Genomic DNA, 21,207 nt, shown 5'->3' with positions numbered 1-21,207 from the left:
TTCTATCTTAGGTCTCTAAGCATTTTAGTCTTTTGCTAGCCAAGCATCTTAATGAATTAGAATTAAAGCAATTTTAAATACATACATATATATATATATATATATATATATATATATATATATACCACACACAGATCTCTTGTATAAAATGTCTGTGTAGGCTATGTATATATTGTTCTTTTTTTTTTTTAACAGGTATTCAATATATCCTCATCCAATGCTTCCAGAGTCATGTGACACAACAGGGTGCAATTTAACTGCTAAATGTGTCTGATTGTTGGCAAAAGGCAACAAAATATCTTTCTAATCACAATGTTGCAAATCTCTGCTAACAGTAATGGCACATAACTAAGCTCTCTTCAGATACTGGCTTTATGTTTGAACTGTCATCAGAATCTGCCAGTTTCATCAATGCCAGAAAATGTCTATATTTCTTGGCCCTCCTCATTTGGCCTGAGACTGATGTTTTATGGAATCTGCAATATGTCTGTAAATCTAACAAGCAACACATGACTCTAATGGGTTTTTATAACTTTCTGTAATCCTGCAGATACAGCCTGCAAAATAGTAAAGCCGGTGTTAGGCTGATGACACACCGGCGATTTTCTTGAAGCGATTACTATACCTCCCACCCCAATCATTTTCTATGGGATCACCAACAGTGACATTTTTAAAGCGATTTGCCACACTGTGGCTTAGTGATTGAGGTTTATCAGCACATCCGTTTGGCGGCAAAATCACTAGTGGTGTCCGCTCCTAATGTGTTTCGTGGAATGCAAACGATATTCTTAGCTCCAAATTGCTGAAGAAGATTTACTAGTGGCAGAGTACTTCCTTGATCCATTCACAGAACACTATGGGGGAGATTTACTAAAACTGGTGCACACAGAATCTAGTGCAGCTGTGCAAAGCAACCAATCAGCTTCTAACTTCAAATTGTCCAAATGAGCTTTGACAAAAAAACCTGGAAGCTGATTGGTTGTTATTCACAGCTGCACCAGATTCTTTGTGCACCAGTTTTTGTAAATCTCCCCCTTTGCGTGAGCAAAATACAAGGCTTTTTGTGAATGGAAGAGAGAAGTGGAGGACGCTTCTCTCTTCTGGCCATGGCCACGTCACATGATCCCTGCACTATATTAGAGCTGGTCAGTGCTTAGTTGCAGTGCTGGAAGAAGATCTCTGACTCTAGTATCTGGTATCACTAGAGCTATCATTTTTACACTACACAGCAGCAAGCAGGACCTAGGATTAGGATTACCATCATTAGAGGTAAATTCTTCATGGTGGTCCTGATTAGCCTAGCTCTAAAGGAAGGGGGTGTGCCCCCGAAACGCGTCAGTATACCCTGAGATATGGTCTTGCACATGTCCATGCACTGTGTGATTTTTTGGCTCAATTGAGAGTTGCCTTTTGTGAGTACCCACTTTTTATAATTTTATCATTCATTAAATTGTCATTGGTAATGCACTAGGTGTGCGTGCCTTCCATTTTCCTTCCAAATTCTTTGTACAGAATTGAAAAAAAAATCCTGGAATTCTGAAATACAACCCATTATATTAAAAAACTAAACGTTTTTAAAAAAGATTTTAAAAATTTATTATGAGCTGAAAACTCAAAATGTGACATTTTTAACATTTTTGCCTAGTCAGCTTATAAGAAGACATCTGAGCCAAGCATGAATTAAACAATATACCAAAAAAAGGCATCTGTGTCCTTAAACAGTGTAATAAATGTGGGTACTCATAGAGCTATAAGCAGGTCGAGGCTTACAGAAGCTGCTAAACTTGGCCTGGACATCAATGACCCCCCAGTAACATGAGGGTTAAACAGGGGGGCTGAGTTATAGCAGCAATTAACAGAGTTCCCTCTAGTGGCTAATCTATAAATCTGTACATTTAAAATACAAAGTGCCTGCCTTTCATTTATGAGACAGTTTAGCAGCATACACTAGTGACAGGTGTAATTTAAAGTGGAGCTATAATTAAAATTTACACTAGTCAGTAGGGCACATGCCAGCATTACCCAATCACAATATTATTTTGAGTGAAAAAGTCCTTGCCGTGGATATAAGGAGCTGCTGTGCTCCAGCTCCCAGCCTAGATCACATGGCCACACATGGTCTATCAATCTTTACTGCAGAGAGTCTATAGTTTTCAATCAACTCGGAGATGAAAAGAATGCTACAACAATTACAATCTATGCAAAGTCGCAATGTTTTTAGTATTTTAGCACACATTCATTTTGTTAACATTAATATGATTTATTTTATGAATTTCTAAAAAACAAAAAAATAGAATAGAGTAAAGATGTCTCAGATTTTGCAGATTCCCATGGGAGATATACTGCGAATACTGGGATCACAGGTGTTCCAATCATCGGCTACTGCTGAGCCTGTACAACTGAATGGCAGGCTGTAAGCATGTATCAGCAGGTATCTGCACATCCAACCGTTACCTGTGCTTAGGGTTAAGGGATGAGCCGAACACCCCCCGGTTCGGTTCGCACCAGAACCCGCGAACGGACCGAAAGTTCGCACGAACGTTAGAACCCCATTGACGTCTATGGGACTCGAACGTTCGAAATCAAAAGTGCTCATTTTAAAGGCTAATTTGCATGGTATTGTCCTAAAAAGGGTTTGGGGACCCGGGTCCTACCCCAGGGGACATGTATCAATGCAAAAAAAACTTTTAAAAACGGCCGTTTTTTCGGGAGCAGTGATTTTAATGATGCTTAAAGTAAAAAAAAAAAAAAGTGAAATATTCCTTTAAATATCGTACCTGGGGGGTGTCTATAGTATGCCTGTAAAGTGACGCGTGTTTCCCATGTTTAGAACAGTCCCTGCACCAAATGTCATTTTTAAAGGAAAAAATCTCATTTAAAACTGCTTGCGGGTTTAATGTCATGTCGGGTCATGGCAATATGGATGAAAATCAGTGAGACAAACGGCATGGGTACCCCCCAGTCCATTACCAGGCCCTTTGGGTCTTGTATGGATATTAAGGGGAACCCCGCACCCAAATTAAAATAAGGAAAGGTGTGGGGCCACCAGGCCCTATATACTCTGAACAGCAGTATACAGGCGGTGCAAACAAGACAGGGACTGTAGGTTTGTTGTTAAGTAGAATCTGTTTGTAATTTTGAACATTTTTAACGTGTTTAGCTCCAGCCAAAAAATCTTTTCTAAGCTTTTTGGAAAACATAGGGAAGGGTTATCACCCCTGTGACATTTGTTTTGCTGTCTTTCCTCCTCTTCAGAAGATTTCACCTCACTTTTTTGTCCCAATGAAAAATGTTTTTTGAAAATGTGGGTTTTTTTGTGGAACAAGGATTGGAAAGCATCAGTGGAAAGGAGAAATTGTTTTCCCATATTAACTCTTACAGGAGAGAATTTCCCTTCCTAGGGGTAGATTTCATCTCACTTCCTGTTGTCTCCTTCCGTTTGCAAGTAGGAGTCGTTTGTAAGTTAGATGTTTGAAAGTAGGGTCCTGCCCTATATACTCAGCAGAAATTTGGGCCTTAGGTGTTGCTGTGGCCACAACACTGTAAGCCCTCACAGGGCCCTGCTGTGAAATATTAGATCAAGAATTGTAATTACATGCCCCTGTTGAACAGGAGCTGAAAAATTAGGCCTTAGGCACTGGTGCTGGTGCCACAACACTGCAACCCCTCACAGACACTCTAGTTGGAACGCAGGAACGAGCCCTGCTGCAAAGTATTGCTTCAAAAATTGTAATTACACGCCCCTGTTAGACAGGGGCAGAAAAATTGGGCCTTAGGCACTGGTTCTGGTGCCACAACACTGCAACCCCTCACAGACACTCTAGTTGGAACGCAGGAACGAGCCCTGCTGCAAAGTATTGCATCAAAAATTGTAATTACACGCCCCTGTTAGACAGGGGCAGAAAAATTGGGCCTTAGGCACTGGTGCTGGTGCCACAACACTGCAACCCCTCACAGACACTCTAGTTGGAACGCAGGAACGAGCCCTGCTGCAAAGTATTGCATCAAAAATTGTAATTACACGCCCCTGTTAGACAGGGGCAGAAAAATTGGGCCTTAGGCACTGGTGCTGGTGCCACAACACTGCAACCCCTCACAGACACTCTAGTTGGAATGCAGGAACGAGCCCTGCTGCAAAGTATTACATCAAAAATTGTAATTACACGCCCCTGTTAAACAGGGGCTGAAAAATTGTGCCTTAGGCACTGGTGGTGGCGCCCAGAACCAAAAATGTTCTTACAAGCTATCAGCGTGATGATTGAGGAGGAAGAGGATAATTACTCAGGGATAGTCACTCAGCATCAGCATAGGCAGTCTTTGAAGGGATCTGAGATTTCAAAAAAAATTATTCGGTTACATCAGCATCAGGTGCTTGGTAGCTGGTGGTGATCCAAGACTCATTCATTTTTATGAAGGTCAGCCGATCGACCGAGTCGGTGGACAGACGCACCCTGTGATCGGTTACCACGCCTCCAGCAGCACTGAATGTGCGTTCCGAAAGAACGCTGGATGCAGGACAGGCCAGTAGCTCAATTGCATACTGTGCAAGCTCTGGCCAGTGATCCATCCTCAAGACCCAGTAACCCAGAGGATTTTCGGTGGGAAAGGTGTCCAAGTCTGATCTTGCCCCTAGGTATTCCTGCACCATGTAAAACAGACGCTGGCGATGGTTGCTGGAACCAATCATACCTTGGGGCTGTGGACCAAAAAATTGTCTGAACGCATCGGTCAGACGGCCACCTTCTCCACCGCTCCTTCTTTGACTGACCGAAGCCTCAGCAACATGTTGTCCAGAAACAGGAGTTTGTAACCTCCCAGTCTCTGGGAACGTGTTGCACAGACCTTTCTGCAAGGCCTCCCGAAGATGTTTCATCCTCTGCTCCCTCTGCGATGGCAAGATAAGGTCCGCAACCTTACCCTTGTAACGTGGATCAAGGAGGGTTGCCAGCCAGTATTGGTCCTTCTCCTTGATACCACGAATACGAGGATCCTTACGCAGGCTTTGCAGGATCAGGGAGGCCATGCAGCGTAGGTTTGCTGAGGCATTCGGTCCGGAGTCCTCTGGGTCACTAAGAACGACATGGTCCGCAGCCACCTCCTCCCAGCCACGTACAAGTCCATGTGTTTCTTGGGACTGATCCCTTAAAGACTGCTGCTGATGCTGAGTGCCAGGCTCCACCTCCATACTGACACAATCTTCCTCCTCCTCCTCCTCCTCTTCCTCCTCGTCCTCTTCCTGTGTGATCGGCGGGCACGCAGGAACACTGTCTGGATATTGTCATCAGAGCCTTCCAAACGCTGGGCATCCTCCTGGAGCATGTACCCAACACTGTGGTCAAACAGTTCGAGGGAATCCTCATGAGGACATGGTGGAGCTAGGGAAGGAGTCACTGATGACATTGAGCTGAGGGAAGAGGCCGCTGCTTTGCCAGACAAAGCACCCTGGGCATGGGTGAGAGAGGATGAGGAGGATGAGGACGGCTTGGTCATCCACTCGACCAAGTCTTCCGCATGTTGCGGCTCAACACGGCCAGCTGCCGAAAAAAAGGCCAAGCGTGTCCCATGGCCACGTGCTGATGAGGATGCACCGTCTCCACGACCAGCACTAGACACAGAGCCTGCTTGCCCTCTCTTATTGGCTTGTGACTGTCTGCCTCTCCTTCTTGGCCTTCCAGACATACTAATGGCCTGTAGCTGCACTAAGCTGGGATAGAACACCTGTAATTTTCTTCAGGTAGCTTTATATACTGTAACCAGACAAGCCTGCCTGTCAGTAGGAAGATAACAGGAACGGATCTAGCTGAACACTGTGAGCAGGACGCACTGTACTAAATGTAAATAGTCTAGCTGCCTGACCGTGGTACTAATAGGATCAAATAGAACACCTGTAATTTTCTTCAGGTAGCTTTATATACTGTAACCAGACAAGCCTGCCTGTCAGTAGGAAGATAACAGGAACGGATCTAGCTGAACACTGTGAGCAGGACGCACTGCACTAAATGTAAATAGTCTAGAAGATAACAGGAACGGATCTAGCTGAACACTGTGAGCAGGACGCACTGCACTAAATGTAAATAGCAGGAACGGCTCTAGCTGAACACTGTGAGCAGGACGCACTGCACTAAATGTAAATAGCAGGAACGGATCTAGCTGAACACTGTGAGCAGGACGCACTGCACTAAATGTAAATAACAGGAACGGATCTAGCTGAACACTGTGAGCAGGACGCACTGCACTAAATGTAAATAGTCTAGAAGATAACAGGAACGGATCTAGCTGAACACTGTGAGCAGGACGCACTGCACTAAATGTAAATAGCAGGAACGGATCTAGCTGAACACTGTGAGCAGGACGCACTGCACTAAATGTAAATAGCAGGAACGGATCTAGCTGAACACTGTGAGCAGGACGCACTGCACTAAATGTAAATAACAGGAACGGATCTAGCTGAACACTGTGAGCAGGACGCACTGCACTAAATGTAAATAGTCTAGAAGATAACAGGAACGGATCTAGCTGAACACTGTGAGCAGGACGCACTGCACTAAATGTAAATAGCAGGAACGGATCTAGCTGAACACTGTGAGCAGGACGCACTGCACTAAATGTAAATAACAGGAACGGATCTAGCTGAACACTGTGAGCAGGACGCACTGCACTAAATGTAAATAGCAGGAACGGATCTAGCTGAACACTGTGAGCAGGACGCACTGCACTAAATGTAAATAGTCTAGAAGATAACAGGAACGGATCTAGCTGAACACTGTGAGCAGGACGCACTGCACTAAATGTAAATAGCAGGAACGGCTCTAGCTGAACACTGTGAGCAGGACGCACTGCACTAAATGTAAATAGCAGGAACGGATCTAGCTGAACACTGTGAGCAGGACGCACTGCACTAAATGTAAATAACAGGAACGGATCTAGCTGAACACTGTGAGCAGGACGCACTGCACTAAATGTAAATAGTCTAGAAGATAACAGGAACGGATCTAGCTGAACACTGTGAGCAGGACGCACTGCACTAAATGTAAATAGCAGGAACGGATCTAGCTGAACACTGTGAGCAGGACGCACTGCACTAAATGTAAATAGCAGGAACGGATCTAGCTGAACACTGTGAGCAGGACGCACTGCACTAAATGTAAATAACAGGAACGGATCTAGCTGAACACTGTGAGCAGGACGCACTGCACTAAATGTAAATAGTCTAGAAGATAACAGGAACGGATCTAGCTGAACACTGTGAGCAGGACGCACTGCACTAAATGTAAATAGCAGGAACGGATCTAGCTGAACACTGTGAGCAGGACGCACTGCACTAAATGTAAATAGCAGGAACGGATCTAGCTGAACACTGTGAGCAGGACGCACTGCACTAAATGTAAATAGCAGGAACGGATCTAGCTGAACACTGTGAGCAGGACGCACTGCACTAAATGTAAATAACAGGAACGGATCTAGCTGAACACTGTGAGCAGGACGCACTGCACTAAATGTAAATAGCAGAAACGGATCTAGCTGAACACTGTGAGCAGGACGCACTGCACTAAATGTAAATAGCAGGAACGGATCTAGCTGAACACTGTGAGCAGGACGCACTGCACTAAATGTAAATTGCAGGAACGGATCTAGCTGAACACTGTGAGCAGGACGCACTGCACTAAATGTAAATAGTCTAGAAGATAACAGGAACGGATCTAGCTGAACACTGTGAGCAGGACGCACTGCACTAAATGTAAATAGCAGGAACGGATCTAGCTGAACACTGTGAGCAGGACGCACTGCATTAAATGTAAATAGTCTAGATAGAAGATAACAGGAACGGATCTAGCTAAACTGAATACAGTGTATATATATATATGCAACACCTGGGATGCATATATATACACAATACACTGTAAGTGCAGCTAACTGACTGACTGTTCTGCCTAATCTATCTAACTCAAATCAAATGACACTGTCTCTCTCTCTCTCTATCTCTCAGCACACCGGAACACACACTACACAGGGCCGCCGTGCAGGCGGCCTTATATAGTGTGGGGTGTGTACTAAATCCCCTGAGCCATAATTGGCCAAAGCCACCCTGGCTTTGGCCAATTACAGCTCTCTCTACTGACGGCGCTGTGATTGGCCAAGCATGCGGGTCATAGTGCATGCTTGGCCAATCATCAGCCAGCAATGCACTGCGATGCCGCAGTGAATTATGGGCCGTGACGCGCCACACGAATTTGGCGCGAACGGCCCATATCGTTCGCAATTCGACGAACGATCGAACAGCCGATGTTCGAGTCGAACATGGGTTCGACTCGAACACGAAGCTCATCCCTATTAGGGATACACCATCACAATGGATTTTAAATTAAACAAACAAGATGTGCTTTAACTGCAGACTTTCAGCTTTAATTTGAGGGTATTTACATCCAAATCAGGTGAACGGTGTAGGAATTACAACACTTTATATATGTGTCTCCCACTTTTTAAGGGACCAAAAGTAATGGGACAGATTAACAATCATCCATCAAACGTCCACTTTTTAATACTTGGTTGCAAATTCTTTACAGTCAATTACAGCCTGAAGTCTGGAACGCATAGACATCACCAGACGCTGGGTTTCATCCCTGGTGATGCTCTGCCAGGCCTTTACTGCAAATATCTTCCGTTCCTGCTTGTTCTTGGGGCATTTTCCTTTCAGTTTTGTCTTCAGCAAGTGAAATGCATGCTTAATCTGATTTAGGTCAGGTGATTGACTTGGCCATTGCATAACATTCCACTTCTTTCCCTTAAAAAACTCTTTGGTTGCTTTCGCAGTATGCTTCGGGTCATTGTCCATCTGCACTGTGAAGCGCCGTCCAATGAGTTCTGAAGCATTTTGCTGAATATGAGCAGATAATATTACCCGAAACACTTCAGAATTCATCCTGCTGCTTTTGTCAGCAGTCACATCATCAATAAATACAAGAGAACCAGTTCCATTGGCAGCCATACATGCCCACGTGTATAGAGCCAAAAAGATTAGAATTGTGTCGATGTCCCAATATTTATGGACCTAACTATAGATGTCTGCCCCTGGATGCAATCTATCTGCATTTTCCTTTTAGTCATATTGAAAAACATTGGCTATGGATTATCTCAGGGTACAACCTCAGTAAAAAAAACACAATACTAATTACCTGGTCCCCCCAAGAAATGTCTTCTTTTAGGTGGCTGCTAATGCAAAAGACTTGAGATTGTGAGTTGACCTTGGTGAACACAGTTTTCTGTCTTCCTTATTTGTAGACAAACCCAAAAGCTTAGGCCGGCCATAGATGGTTCGAAAGTCGACCAATTCAGCAGGAATCGGACTAGATTTGAACCATGTATGGTTCAATCAATAAACTTGGGTAAAACCAGCCTGCTGGATTCACTTGCGATTATCGTTAGCGGCTGCTATAGGCATTAGCAATAATCACTGTCTTCTCCCGGCAGGGACTGCTTCCCCCACCCCCTCGCCGGGAGCAGGCAATTGCTTGGCAGGAGGGATTCCCCTGTCAGCACTGTCTTTGTTGATGGGGTAATCGTGTAAATTTCTTTCCTGCAAGCCATGGTTGCAGGAAAGAAATTTGCAGCATAAGTGGCCTGCCTTAGCCAGCCATAGATGGTTCTGAATCACTGGCTTCCCCTGCCCCATAGACGGTTCTAAATCACTGGCTTCCCCCGCCCCATAGACGGTTCTGAATCACTGGCTTCCCCCGCTTGCTCCCACCCTCCGATGTGGAAAGACAGTTGCTTGGCAGGAGAGATTCCCCTGTGAACACTGTCAATGTAAACAAGCAGATCCCCATTCTGACAGGGGAGTAGGGAGTGATTGTCTGTTCCTACTGATCAGGAACAGCGATCTCTCTCCTCCTCCAGTCAGTTCACTCCCCACAATGTTCTAAACACCTTCCAGGGAACACATTTAAAGCAACGCAGTGCCATATCGCAAAAAATGGCCTGGTCATAAGGGGAAAAAATCTTCCGGTCCTTAAGTGGTTAATCTGTATAATGACTGCGCAGTACAACGTACAATCCCATTCCTGGTATCTTACAGATGTTGTGAATGGAGCCGGGCACCAAGATAATGTAAATGCATGGCACATGTTACATAATCACTTCCTGCCCAGTGGGCAAAGCAAGAATACAGCAGACTCAGAAGAACAGGAAAATAATATGGCACCAGTGATCTGCTGGAGCTGGGACTTCAGGTCCTTAGAGGAGAGTAGACCCAAAAGTAAGTATACACTACGTGCATATTATGGCAAATGCTGGCTACTCCCTCCACAATATAATTCTGCTTTAAAGTGACATGGCAGGTCAGAATTCTGTACTTCAAGGAGGAAGGGGGAGCTTAACAGGAAAGGGTACCACCAAGTATGTGGGGTGTTCATTACATAATTTATGAAGTGCCATATTTCTGTATCAGTGTGCACCCAGTGTAATAAAAACTGTAATAAAAAAAACCCAGTGTAATAAAGTCAGAAATGCCCTTCATATATAAAAACTTAAGTGTTGGTTCTAAATTGCATAAATTTACCAACTGGTCCAATGACCCTGGTACAGTACTACCACTGTCCAGCAATTTCTTACACAGCACATTGTACATCCCTATGGGTTATTCACAGCATACACCAAGCTTCATTATACACAAACAGTTGACCATCAGCCAAATAGAACAGCTCCAATGAGTAATTGTAAGCTTAATCACAAAGAGAAATATGTATTCTTCACATTGATAATGAAGTGGAGAATTCAGCTTTGATGTTGCCTATCCATGTTTGTCGTACCTGCACAACACGCATGTCTAGGCCCGTCTCTGAGGACAGCTGCTCCCTCACATGCCGGGCTGGTTTTGGTGAGTTCTTGTAGGCATTCTTTAATGTCTCCAGCTGTTTGGCCGTTATTGTGGTACGAGGCCTCTTTGCGCCTCCCTCTGAGTCATCTGGATAAAAGAAGACCACATTGCAAATTCAGCATCTTAGGTAGAACTTTCTTTTTAGTTATAGATTTAATATTGTGTATAAATATGTAAAGGTTTCACAATAGCAGAATGGAAAGCTTAAAATTCAGCCAGGGAGCATTTTTTTTCAAGACCTAGCTGACCTCCTCTCCATTAATCAAGTAAAACTGTTACTTTGATGCCTCCCTATACCATAAACGGCATATTTTTACAAATGCTAAAATGCACATTTTCTTTTTAAACAAAACCTCACTTAAACCCCCAAAACATTATTTATTTTCTAAAAGCAGAAGAACCATAAAATATAAAGATGCTAGTTCCATTTTGTTTATATCTCATCATATTGGTGCAACTGTTTATCGTCTATATTTTTAGAAAACATACACTCACATTATTCTTAATGCACACAAACACCATAACATCTCCAAATTTTCTATAAAACAAAAAAGATGAAACAGATTTAAGTAAATATAGATACCAAACATGTCAAGACTCAAATTTGTGGGTGGATGCAAAATGGTAACTTCGATGATCAAACTTTTTCATAGGTAACACTTTATAAACTTTTATAGCTCATCAGTATGGTGTTAACCACAGATAAATGGCCTTAGAATTATTCCTCTCACTTTGGTGTGCACAGCATTACCTAATGCTTGGGGTGGAGGTACTTGACTGGCCTGCGCAGAGTCCTGACCTCAACCTGATAGAACACCTTTGGGATGAATTGGAGCGCAGACTGCGAGCCAGGCCATCTCATCTAACATCAGCGCCTGACCTCCCAAATGCGCTTCCGGAAGAATGGTCAAACTTTCCCATAGACACACTCCTAAACCTTGTGGACAGCCTTCCCAGAAGAGTTGAAGCTGTTGGCCCACCTGCAAAAGGTGGGCCAGCTCAATATTGAACCCTACGGACTAATGCCTCATGCACACGGTTGGTTTTTGCAACGGGAAATGTTCGATGGGAGCTTGTTGTCGGAAATTCCGACCGTGTGTAGGCTCCATCGGACATTTTCCGTCGGAATTTCCGACAAACAAAACTTGAGATCTGGATATCAAATTTTCCGACAACAAAATCCGACGCACAAAGCTCCACTCATGCTCAGAAGCAAGCAGAAGAGCCGCACTGGCTATTGAACTTCATTTTTCTCGGCTCGGCGTACGTGTTGTATGTCACCGCGTTCTTGGCAATGGGAATTTCCGACAAGATTTGTGTAACCGTGTGTATGCAAGACAAGTTTGAGCCAACATCCGTCGGAAAAAAAATGGATTTTGTTGTCGGAATGTGTGATCGTGTGTACGTGGCATAAGACTGGGATGCCATTAAAGCTCATGTGCTTGTAAAGGCAGGTGTCCCAATACTTTTTGCAATATAGTGTATATGGAGTGACAAGTTCTCTTTACAGAGGCATCAAAAGTCCCTTGAACTACTCTGCACTTCTCCCAACCAACCGAGGACAAACAGTGCTTGATCACCTGTTTTCTCGACTGCACTAGCTGCGATCTGACAACTCTGAACCTGGAAGTAGTACTTAGAGCTGAGCGCTTCTGGGTTCATTGCTCCTAGTGAAGATCGAGAAATGGGTGGTTCTCCTCTCCTCTCCACTCTCCATTCTGACATCGCCAATGGACATCCTGGTCTCACAGCCCAGAACATTTACAGCTAATAGAGGTGATTACGTGAAATCACTTTCATTGCAGAGTCTGAAGCCAGCTCTACAACGTGTATACAAAATGCATCTGCTAGTGAAGCTGCAAGTTTGATTACATCCTGATACTGATGCATTATAAAATATATGGCAGCCTCAGTAAAAGGGTGAAAGGATGTTTAAATCCAAGAACAAAAATGAAATATATGGGAGCCTAGCAATCCTTGGATCTGGTGACTACATTATTTTTTTTCAGGCTAAGAACATTTTCAGCAAGCACAGAAAAAAACATGTTGATCTTGAAAGGAATGCATTCTCTTTTTCACTTACAGTACTGTGAGCTGAACTGAAAGCACAAACATTCTTGTCTGCCTTCCAAGCTATCTTTTGTAAACTACTAATTCTCCTGTTTCCCCCATGTAATAAAGATGAATAGCAAACAACATATTGGAAGTCAAGATCAGGAGAGCAGCCTTGGTTACAACTATCCACCCAGGGACAGTGGGGGTTATTTACTAAAGGCAAATCCACTTTGCACTACAAGTACACTTGGAAGTGCAGTCACTGTAGATTTGAGGGGAAGATCTGAAATGAGGGGAAGTTCTGCTGATTTTATCATCCAATCGTGTGCAAGCTAGAATGCTGTTTTTTTTATTTTCCTGGCATGTCCCCCTCAGATCTACAGTGACTGCACTTCCAAGTGCACTTTCAGTGCACCTTCAAGTGAACTTGCAGTGTACTTGTAGCACAAAGTGGATTTGCCTTTAGTAAATAACCCCCTGTGCGTTATTTGCAGGATCACCAGGTCACCAGAAAATTAAGGAAAAAAAGCCTTAAAAGAAAACTAACGCAGCCATCACAACTAAGGACACCAATTCTGACATTTCTCTCCTACATCTAAAAATCATTGTTTTTTTTGCTAGAAAATTACTCAAAACCCCCAAACATTAGATATACAGTATATATACACTGTATACTGTATATATCTATGTATAGATATATATAGATATATATATATAAATATATATATATATATATTTTTAGCAGAGACCCAAGAGAATAAAAGGTGGTTGTTGCAATTTTTTGTTGCAATTTTTTTTATATCACACAGTATTTGCGCAGCAATTTTTCAAAAGCAATTTTTTTGGAACAAATACACTTTAATAATTTTTAATGCAAAAAAAAAAAAAAACCACAATATTTCATACCCATTATTTGGTATGATATAAAAGATGATGTTACACTGAGTAAATAGATACCGAACATGTCATGTTGTAAATATGCGCACGTTCAAGGAATGGCGACAAACTACAGTACTTAAAAATTTCCATAGGCAAAGCTGTAAGATTTTTTACAGGTTACCAGTTTAGAATTACAGAGGAGGTCTAGCATCAGAAATATTGCTCATGCTATGCCATTTGTGGCGATACCTCACACGTGTGTTGGGGAACATCGTTTACATATGCGGCCGCTGCCTACATAGGGGTTTGCTTCTGCGTGCGGGCACAAGGGGACAGGGATGCTTAAAAATTTTTTTTGATTATTATTTTTTTTATTTTTTTATTTTTACACTGTCCCTTTCATTTCTTTTTTTTTTTTTTTAAATCAGTTTTATTCCTATCACAAGAAATGTAAACATCCCTTGTGATAGAAATAAGGCATGACAGGTCCTCTTTATGGAGACACCTTGGGTCTATAAAACCCCAGATATCTTCTCTACCCTGGAAAGCATGGGATAAAAAAACAAAACAAAAAACATTGATCTATGCCTTCCAGGAAAAAAAATGGCAGTGTTTACATCTGCCAGAGGCAGAGGTGGCGTCATGATATCCCTTCCAGCCTCCCAAGATCATAGAGATGGCCGGTAACTATCTGGTCTTTGGCCAGCTCTGTGGTAACCTGGTGTCACTGCCGCATCATATCCCGGGCTCTCCAATCACAAGGGAGAGCCCAGAGAGGTACCGATGGGCGGTGGGAGGAGGAGGACATCCCCTCCCACTGCCTGTAAAAGCAATCCAGCAGCTAATCAGTCACTAGGATGGCTTTTACATTAGAGGGAATCGTCGGCTGAAAAGACAGATGCAGGCATCATTCAGATATCTTCACTTCAAGTCCAGGATGTCATATGATGTCCTATGGGTGGGAAGTGGTTGAAGATGAATTCAAGGTATGGTATGTTTTTACACAGTTAAATTTGGTCCAGCTTGGGCCAATGTACTTATGTATACCATATCTGGCCAATGCCCCTGGAAGCTGGAAATCACTGAAGTAGCAGCATCCACTTACTTCTGGGTCTTGTGCTAAATGGCCAGCCTGATGCATTGGAAACACAGGAGGTTGGACACTCGGCACTGCTGCCATTCAAACAATGCTTTGCATTATCTGAATAAAGTCAAAGCATTCTCTGATTGGACAAGGTGAAGAGATGGGATGATAATGTCATATATGCTTTTCCTCTTTGGTTTAGTATTACATTTAAGGTGTATGCATGGTAAAAAAAAAAATGATGTAGGAGGATTACTCATCAAGCCGCCAAATAGACGTGAATTACTGATTAGAACAGGGGCATTTGTAGCGTGGTGCAACACTCAAAAAACACTAAGGCAAAAGACAGTCAGGCAACTAGAATTTTCCAAGATGAGTTTAGCATTTGCAGCCGCCATTATATTTTTAGTATAGGTTTTCTTTTATTTTCAATGTTGTCTGAAATGCATCTTTCATTAAGATTTGTCCTATATGTGTATTTTAAACATCATATGTTTTATCCAAAAGTAGAATTTCAGGCACAACTTTCGAAATTTGTATTGTGTAAGGTTAGAACCTCTGTCAAGTTGTCATCATTGTCTACAGTGCTGTGAAAAAGTATTAATACCCCTTGATATTTTTCACATTTTGTCATGTTACAATCAAAAACGTAAATGCATTTTATTGGGATTTTATATGATCAACACAAAGTGGCACATAATTGTGAAGTAGAAGGAAAATGATAAATGGTTTTCATTTTTTTTTTACAAATAAATATGTGGAAAGTGTGGCGTGCATTTGTATTCAGTCCCCTTTACTCTGATACCCCACCTAAAATCTAGTGGAACCAATTGCCTTCAGAAGTCACCTAATTAGTAAATAGAGTCCACCTGTGTGTAATTTATTCTCAGTATAAATACAGCTGTTCTGTGAAGCCCTCAGAGGTTTGTTAGAGAACATTAGTGAACAAACAGCATCATGAAGGCCAAGGAACACACCAGACAGGGCAGGGATAAAGTTATGAAGAAGTTTAAAGCAGGGTTAGGTTATGAAAAAATATCCCAAGCTTTGAACATCTCACAGAGCACTGTTCAAGCCATCATCCGAAAATGGAAAGAGTATGGCACAACTGCAAGCCTACCAACACATGGCTGTCCACCTAAACTGACAGGCTGGGCAAGGGAGATAGGAGAATCAGCCAATGGGAGAAGCAGCCAAGAGGCCCATGGTAACTCTGGAGGAGCTACAGAGATTCTCAGCTCAGGTGGGAGAATCTGTTTACAGGACAACTATTAGTTGTGCACTCCACAAATCTGGCTTTAATGGAAGAGTGGCAAGAAGAAAGCCATTGTTGAAAGAAAGCTATAAGAAGTTCCATTTGCAGTTTACGAGAAAACATGTGGGGTAGCAGAAAACATGTGGAAGAAGGTACTCTGGTCAGATGAGACCAACATTTTACTATTTAGCCTAAAAGCAAAATGCTATGTGTGGCAGAAAACTAACACTGCACATCACCCTGAACACACCATCCCCACTGTGAAACATGGTGGTGGCAGCATCATGTTGTGGGGATGCTTTTCTTCAGCAGGGACAGGGAAACTGGTCAGAGTTGATGGGAAGATGGATGGAGCCAAATACAGGGCAATCTTAGAAAAAAAACCTGTTAGAGTCTGCAAAAGACTTGAGACTGGGGTGGAGGTTCACCTTCCAGCAGGACAATGACCCTAAACATAGAGCCAAAGCTACAATGGAATGGTTTAGATCAAAGCATAAACGTGTTAGAATGGCCCAGTCAAAGTTCAGACCTAAATCCAATTGAGAATCTGTGGCAAGATTTGAAAATTGCTGTTCACAGACGCTCTCCATCCAATCTGACAAAGCTTGAGCTATTTTGCAAAGAATAATGGGCAAAAATTTCACTCTAGATGTGCAAAGCTGGTAGAGACATCCCCAAAATAACTTGCAGCTGTAATTACAGAAAAAGGTGGTTCTCCAAAGTATTGACTCAGGAGGGCTGAATACAAATGCACGCAACACTTTTCAGATATTTATTTGTAAAAAAAATTGAAACCATTATCATACGTTTTTGGTTTTAACATGACAAAATGTGGAAAATTTCAAGGGGTATGAATAATTTTTCAAGGCACTGTATGTCCTCTTGGGAGACCTACTTTCACAATTTATCCTGCTGACTATTGTCACTGGGACATCAATGGTAAATCCAAAATTGTGCAGTTGTCACCATAACAGGAGGTGAGGATAACGCCCCATTGAATACTAGGTGTTTAGTCCCAGTTCATGGCCCTCTGGTGTTTAGCTGCAGGTGGAGGGCACAGGTACATGAGGCCTAAATCTTTACATTTTTTCTAGTCATAACTGTTAAAGGTGTGATCTCCATTCACATACATTCGTGTATGGAGGTTCCAGATTAAAAGGTGATAGCAGGTATGGTTAATGATCATAATATTGATCAAAAGAGGAGAGATTGTAAAGGAAATTAGTAAATTTTGTATGTATTCTATTGCTTTGGCTTTGTATTGTACGCTGCACTCATTGTGCACAAGGCACTAATAATGTTTTGATTCTTTCAAGTCCTGATTAGAATTTAGCCTGCCTATGTTACGCCCCTTGTTACCATTAAAGTACAATTTTAATATTAATGTGATACCTACATAGTCATGTGTATAAAAAAATATATTGCGTCAAATAAACAGAACTGTTATTTTGGAAAGATGCTGAGTGTATGTTTTTGTGTCTGTTCCCTACTGTAGTAGTTATTAATTTGGAACCATTAATCAATATAGGGATAGGAGTTGCCTATCTATAAAATTTCAGTGCTATAAAAATCCTGTATAATAAATGTTCTGAACCTGTGGTCTCCAAACTGTAGCACACGGCCAGATGCGGCTCTTTGCTTGCATTTATCCAGCACTTGGAGCACTATTCCTCCCTCTGATCTGAGGCACTAGTCCTCCTACTGACAACAACGATGAGGTACTATTCCTTTCACTGACACTAATGCTGCATACACACGGTCGGATATTCGGGCGGGAAATGTTTGATGGGAGCTTGTTGTCAGAAATTTTGACCGTTTGTAGGCTCCATCGGACATTTTCTGTCGGAATTTCCGCCAAACAAAATTTGAGATCTGGATCTCAAATTTTCCGAAAACAAAATCTGTTGTCAGAAATTCCGATCGTGTGTACACAATTCCGACGCACAAAATTCCACACATGCTTGGAATCAAGCAGAAGAGCCGCAGTGGCTATTGAACTTCATTTTTCTCGGCTCGTCGTACGTGTTGTACGTCACCACGTTCTTGACGTTCGGAATTTCCGACAAGATTTGTGTGACCGTGTGTATGCAAGACAAGTTTGAGCCAACATCCGTCGGAAAAAAAAACATGAATTTTGTTGTCGGAATGTGCGATCGTGTGTACGCGGCATAACAGTGGGTATAATACCTCCCACTGACGCCAACGATGGGGTACTATTCCTCCCACTAATGCCAACGATGGGGTACTATTCCTCCCACTGATGCCAAGGATGGGGTACTATGCCTCCCACTGACGCCAATGAAGGGGTACTATTCCTCCCACTGATAGTTACATAGTTACATAGTAGGTGAAGTTGAAAAAAGACACAAGTCCATCAAGTCCAACCTATGTGTGTGATTATGTGTCAGTATTACATTGTATATCCCTGTATGTTGCGGTCATTCAGGTGCTTATCTAATAGTTTCTTGAAGCTATCAATGCTCCCCGCTGAGACCACCGCCTGTGGAAGGGAATTCCACATCCTTGCCGCTCTTACAGTAAAGAACCCTCTACGTAGTTTAAGGTTAAACCTCTTTTCTTCTAATTTTAATGAGTGGCCACGAGTCTTGTTAAACTCTCTTCTGCGAAAAAGTTTTAACCCTATTGTGGGGTCACCAGTCCGGTATTTGTAAATTGAAATCATATCCCCTCTCAAGCGTCTCTTCTCCAGAGAGAATAAGTTCAGTGCTTGCAACCTTTCCTCATAACTAAGATCCTCCAGACCCTTTATTAGCTTTGTTGCCCTTCTTTGTACTCGCTCCATTTCCAGTACATCCTTCCTGAGGACTGGTGCCCAGAACTGGACCGCATACTCTAGGTGCGGCCGGACCAGAGTCTTGTAGAGCGGGAGAATTATCGTTTTATCTCTGGAGTTGATCCCCCTTTTAATGCATGCCAATATTCTGTTTGCTTTGTTAGCAGCAGCTTGGCATTGCATGCCATTGCTGAGCCGATCATCTACTAGGACCCCCAAGTCCTTTTCCATCCTAGATTCCCCCAGAGGTTCTCCCCCCAGTGTATAGATTGCATTCATATTTTTGCCACCCAAATGCATTATTTTACATTTTTCTACATTGAACCTCATTTGCCATGTAGTCGCCCACCCCATTAATTTGTTCAGGTCTTTTTGCAAGGTTTCCACGTCCTGCGGAGAAGTTATTGCCCTGCTTAGCTTAGTATCGTCTGCAAATACAGAGATTGAACTGTTTATCCCATCCTCTAGATCGTTTATGAACAAATTAAATAAGATTGGTCCCAGCACAGAACCCTGGGGAACCCCACTACCCACCCCTGACCATTCTGAGTACTCCCCATTTATCACCACCCTCTGAACTCGCCCTTGTAGCCAGTTTTCAATCCATGTACTCACCCTATGGTCCATGCCAATGGACCTTATCTTGTACAGTAAACGTTTATGGGGAACTGTGTCAAATGCTTTTGCAAAATCCAGATACACCACGTCTACGGGCCTTCCTTTATCTAGATGGCAACTCGCCTCCTCATAGAAGGTTAATAGATTGGTTTGGCAAGAACGATTCTTCATGAATCCATGCTGATTACTGCTAATGATACCGTTCTTATTACTAAAATCTTGTATATAGTCCCTTATCATCCCCTCCAAGAGTTTACATACTATTGATGTTAGGCTAACTGGTCTGTAATTCCCAGGGATGTATTTTGGGAACTTTTTAAATATTGGTGCTACATTGGCTTTTCTCCAATCAGCTGGTACCATTCCAGTCAGTAGACTATCTGTAAAAATTAGGAACAACGGTCTGGCAATCACTTGACTGAGTTCCCCAAGTACCCTTGGATGCAAGCCATCTGGTCCCGGTGATTTATTAATGTTAAGTTTCTCAAGTCTAATTTTAATTCCGTCCTCTGTTAACCATGGAGGTGCTTCCTGTGTTGTGTCATGAGGATAAACACTGCAGTTTTGGTTACTGAAGCCCCCTGATTCACTCGTGAAGACTGAGGAGAAGAATAAATGATGCCAACGATGGGGTACTATTCCTCCCACTGATGCCAAGGATGGGGTACTATGCCTCCCACTGACGCCAACGATGGGGTACCATTCCTCCCACTGACGCCAACAATGGGGTACTATTCCTCCCACTGATGCCAGTGATGGGGTACCATTCCTCCCACTGACACCAACGATGGGGTACTATTCCTCCCACTGACGCCAACAATGGTGAACTATTTCTCCCACTGACGCCAACGATAGGGTACTATTCCTCCCATTGACGCCAATGATTGGGTACTATTCCTCCCATTGATGCCTCCCACTGACGCCAACGATGGTGGACTAGTTCCTCCTACTGATACCAAAAAAGTGACACTATTCCTGGCCACAGTTAGGTCCCCCTTAAATTCTGAAGGACAGTAAACTGGCGTTTTGGTTAGAAAGTTTGTAGACCCCTGCTCTAAAAAATCAATGGAAATATGTTCACACATTTATTAATTACCGTTAGTGCAAATGCAAAGTTTCAGAGCCATGTAGGACATCTACCTTCATTAGGGATGTGATTAATGCAAGGTGAATGGAGTTGTGTGGGTGTGTGGGTATCTCAGAAAGTTTCATTTCCACTAACTGTGATGCAATTGCTTTAATTAATGTTTTGAGTATATGTTATGGATCTATGGTGTGCAAGTGACTATGGTGACACCAGTTACTCAGCTTCCCAGAAAGGAGTGTGACACATTTGGTTGGAGCTCTGCATTGATTTAAAATGTTTCTCATCATACAGTATAAGAGATGTGGGAGATATAGGCAGATACTTCATACAGGAACAGGATTTCTGCAGCATGATATCAATGATGTCATGAAAATGTAACAACATTATATTTCGGTTCAATAAAAACAGCTCAGCTTTAGTTTAATACATCGATGTATGCTCTATAGAGAATACACCAAAAATCCAAGCAAAAATAAAAGATGATTCATACAACAAATCTAAAGAAATGTACTAACATTGATAAATGAGTTGCCTAAAGACTGGAGTCTGTGCTGTAAATTAG

General features: G+C 42.6%; 1 protein-coding gene across 1 annotated transcript in view; it reads right to left on the bottom strand.

Annotated features, from left to right (window-relative positions):
- LHX4 (LIM homeobox 4) overlaps positions 1 to 21,207 on the bottom strand; it is a 110,182-nt gene that overhangs the window by 13,396 nt on the left and 75,579 nt on the right. Inside the window, exon 4 of the mRNA XM_073593332.1 lies at positions 10,806 to 10,960. Within this exon, the coding sequence (XP_073449433.1) occupies positions 10,806 to 10,960 (155 nt within the window). The remainder of the gene's footprint in view (positions 1 to 10,805; positions 10,961 to 21,207) is intronic.

Source organism: Aquarana catesbeiana, linkage group LG07 (genome assembly GCF_042186555.1).
Source record: "Aquarana catesbeiana isolate 2022-GZ linkage group LG07, ASM4218655v1, whole genome shotgun sequence".
NCBI lineage: Eukaryota > Metazoa > Chordata > Amphibia > Anura > Ranidae > Aquarana > Aquarana catesbeiana.
The sequence above is the reverse complement of the archived record's forward strand: the minus strand, read 5'-3'. Positions and strand labels throughout refer to the sequence as shown.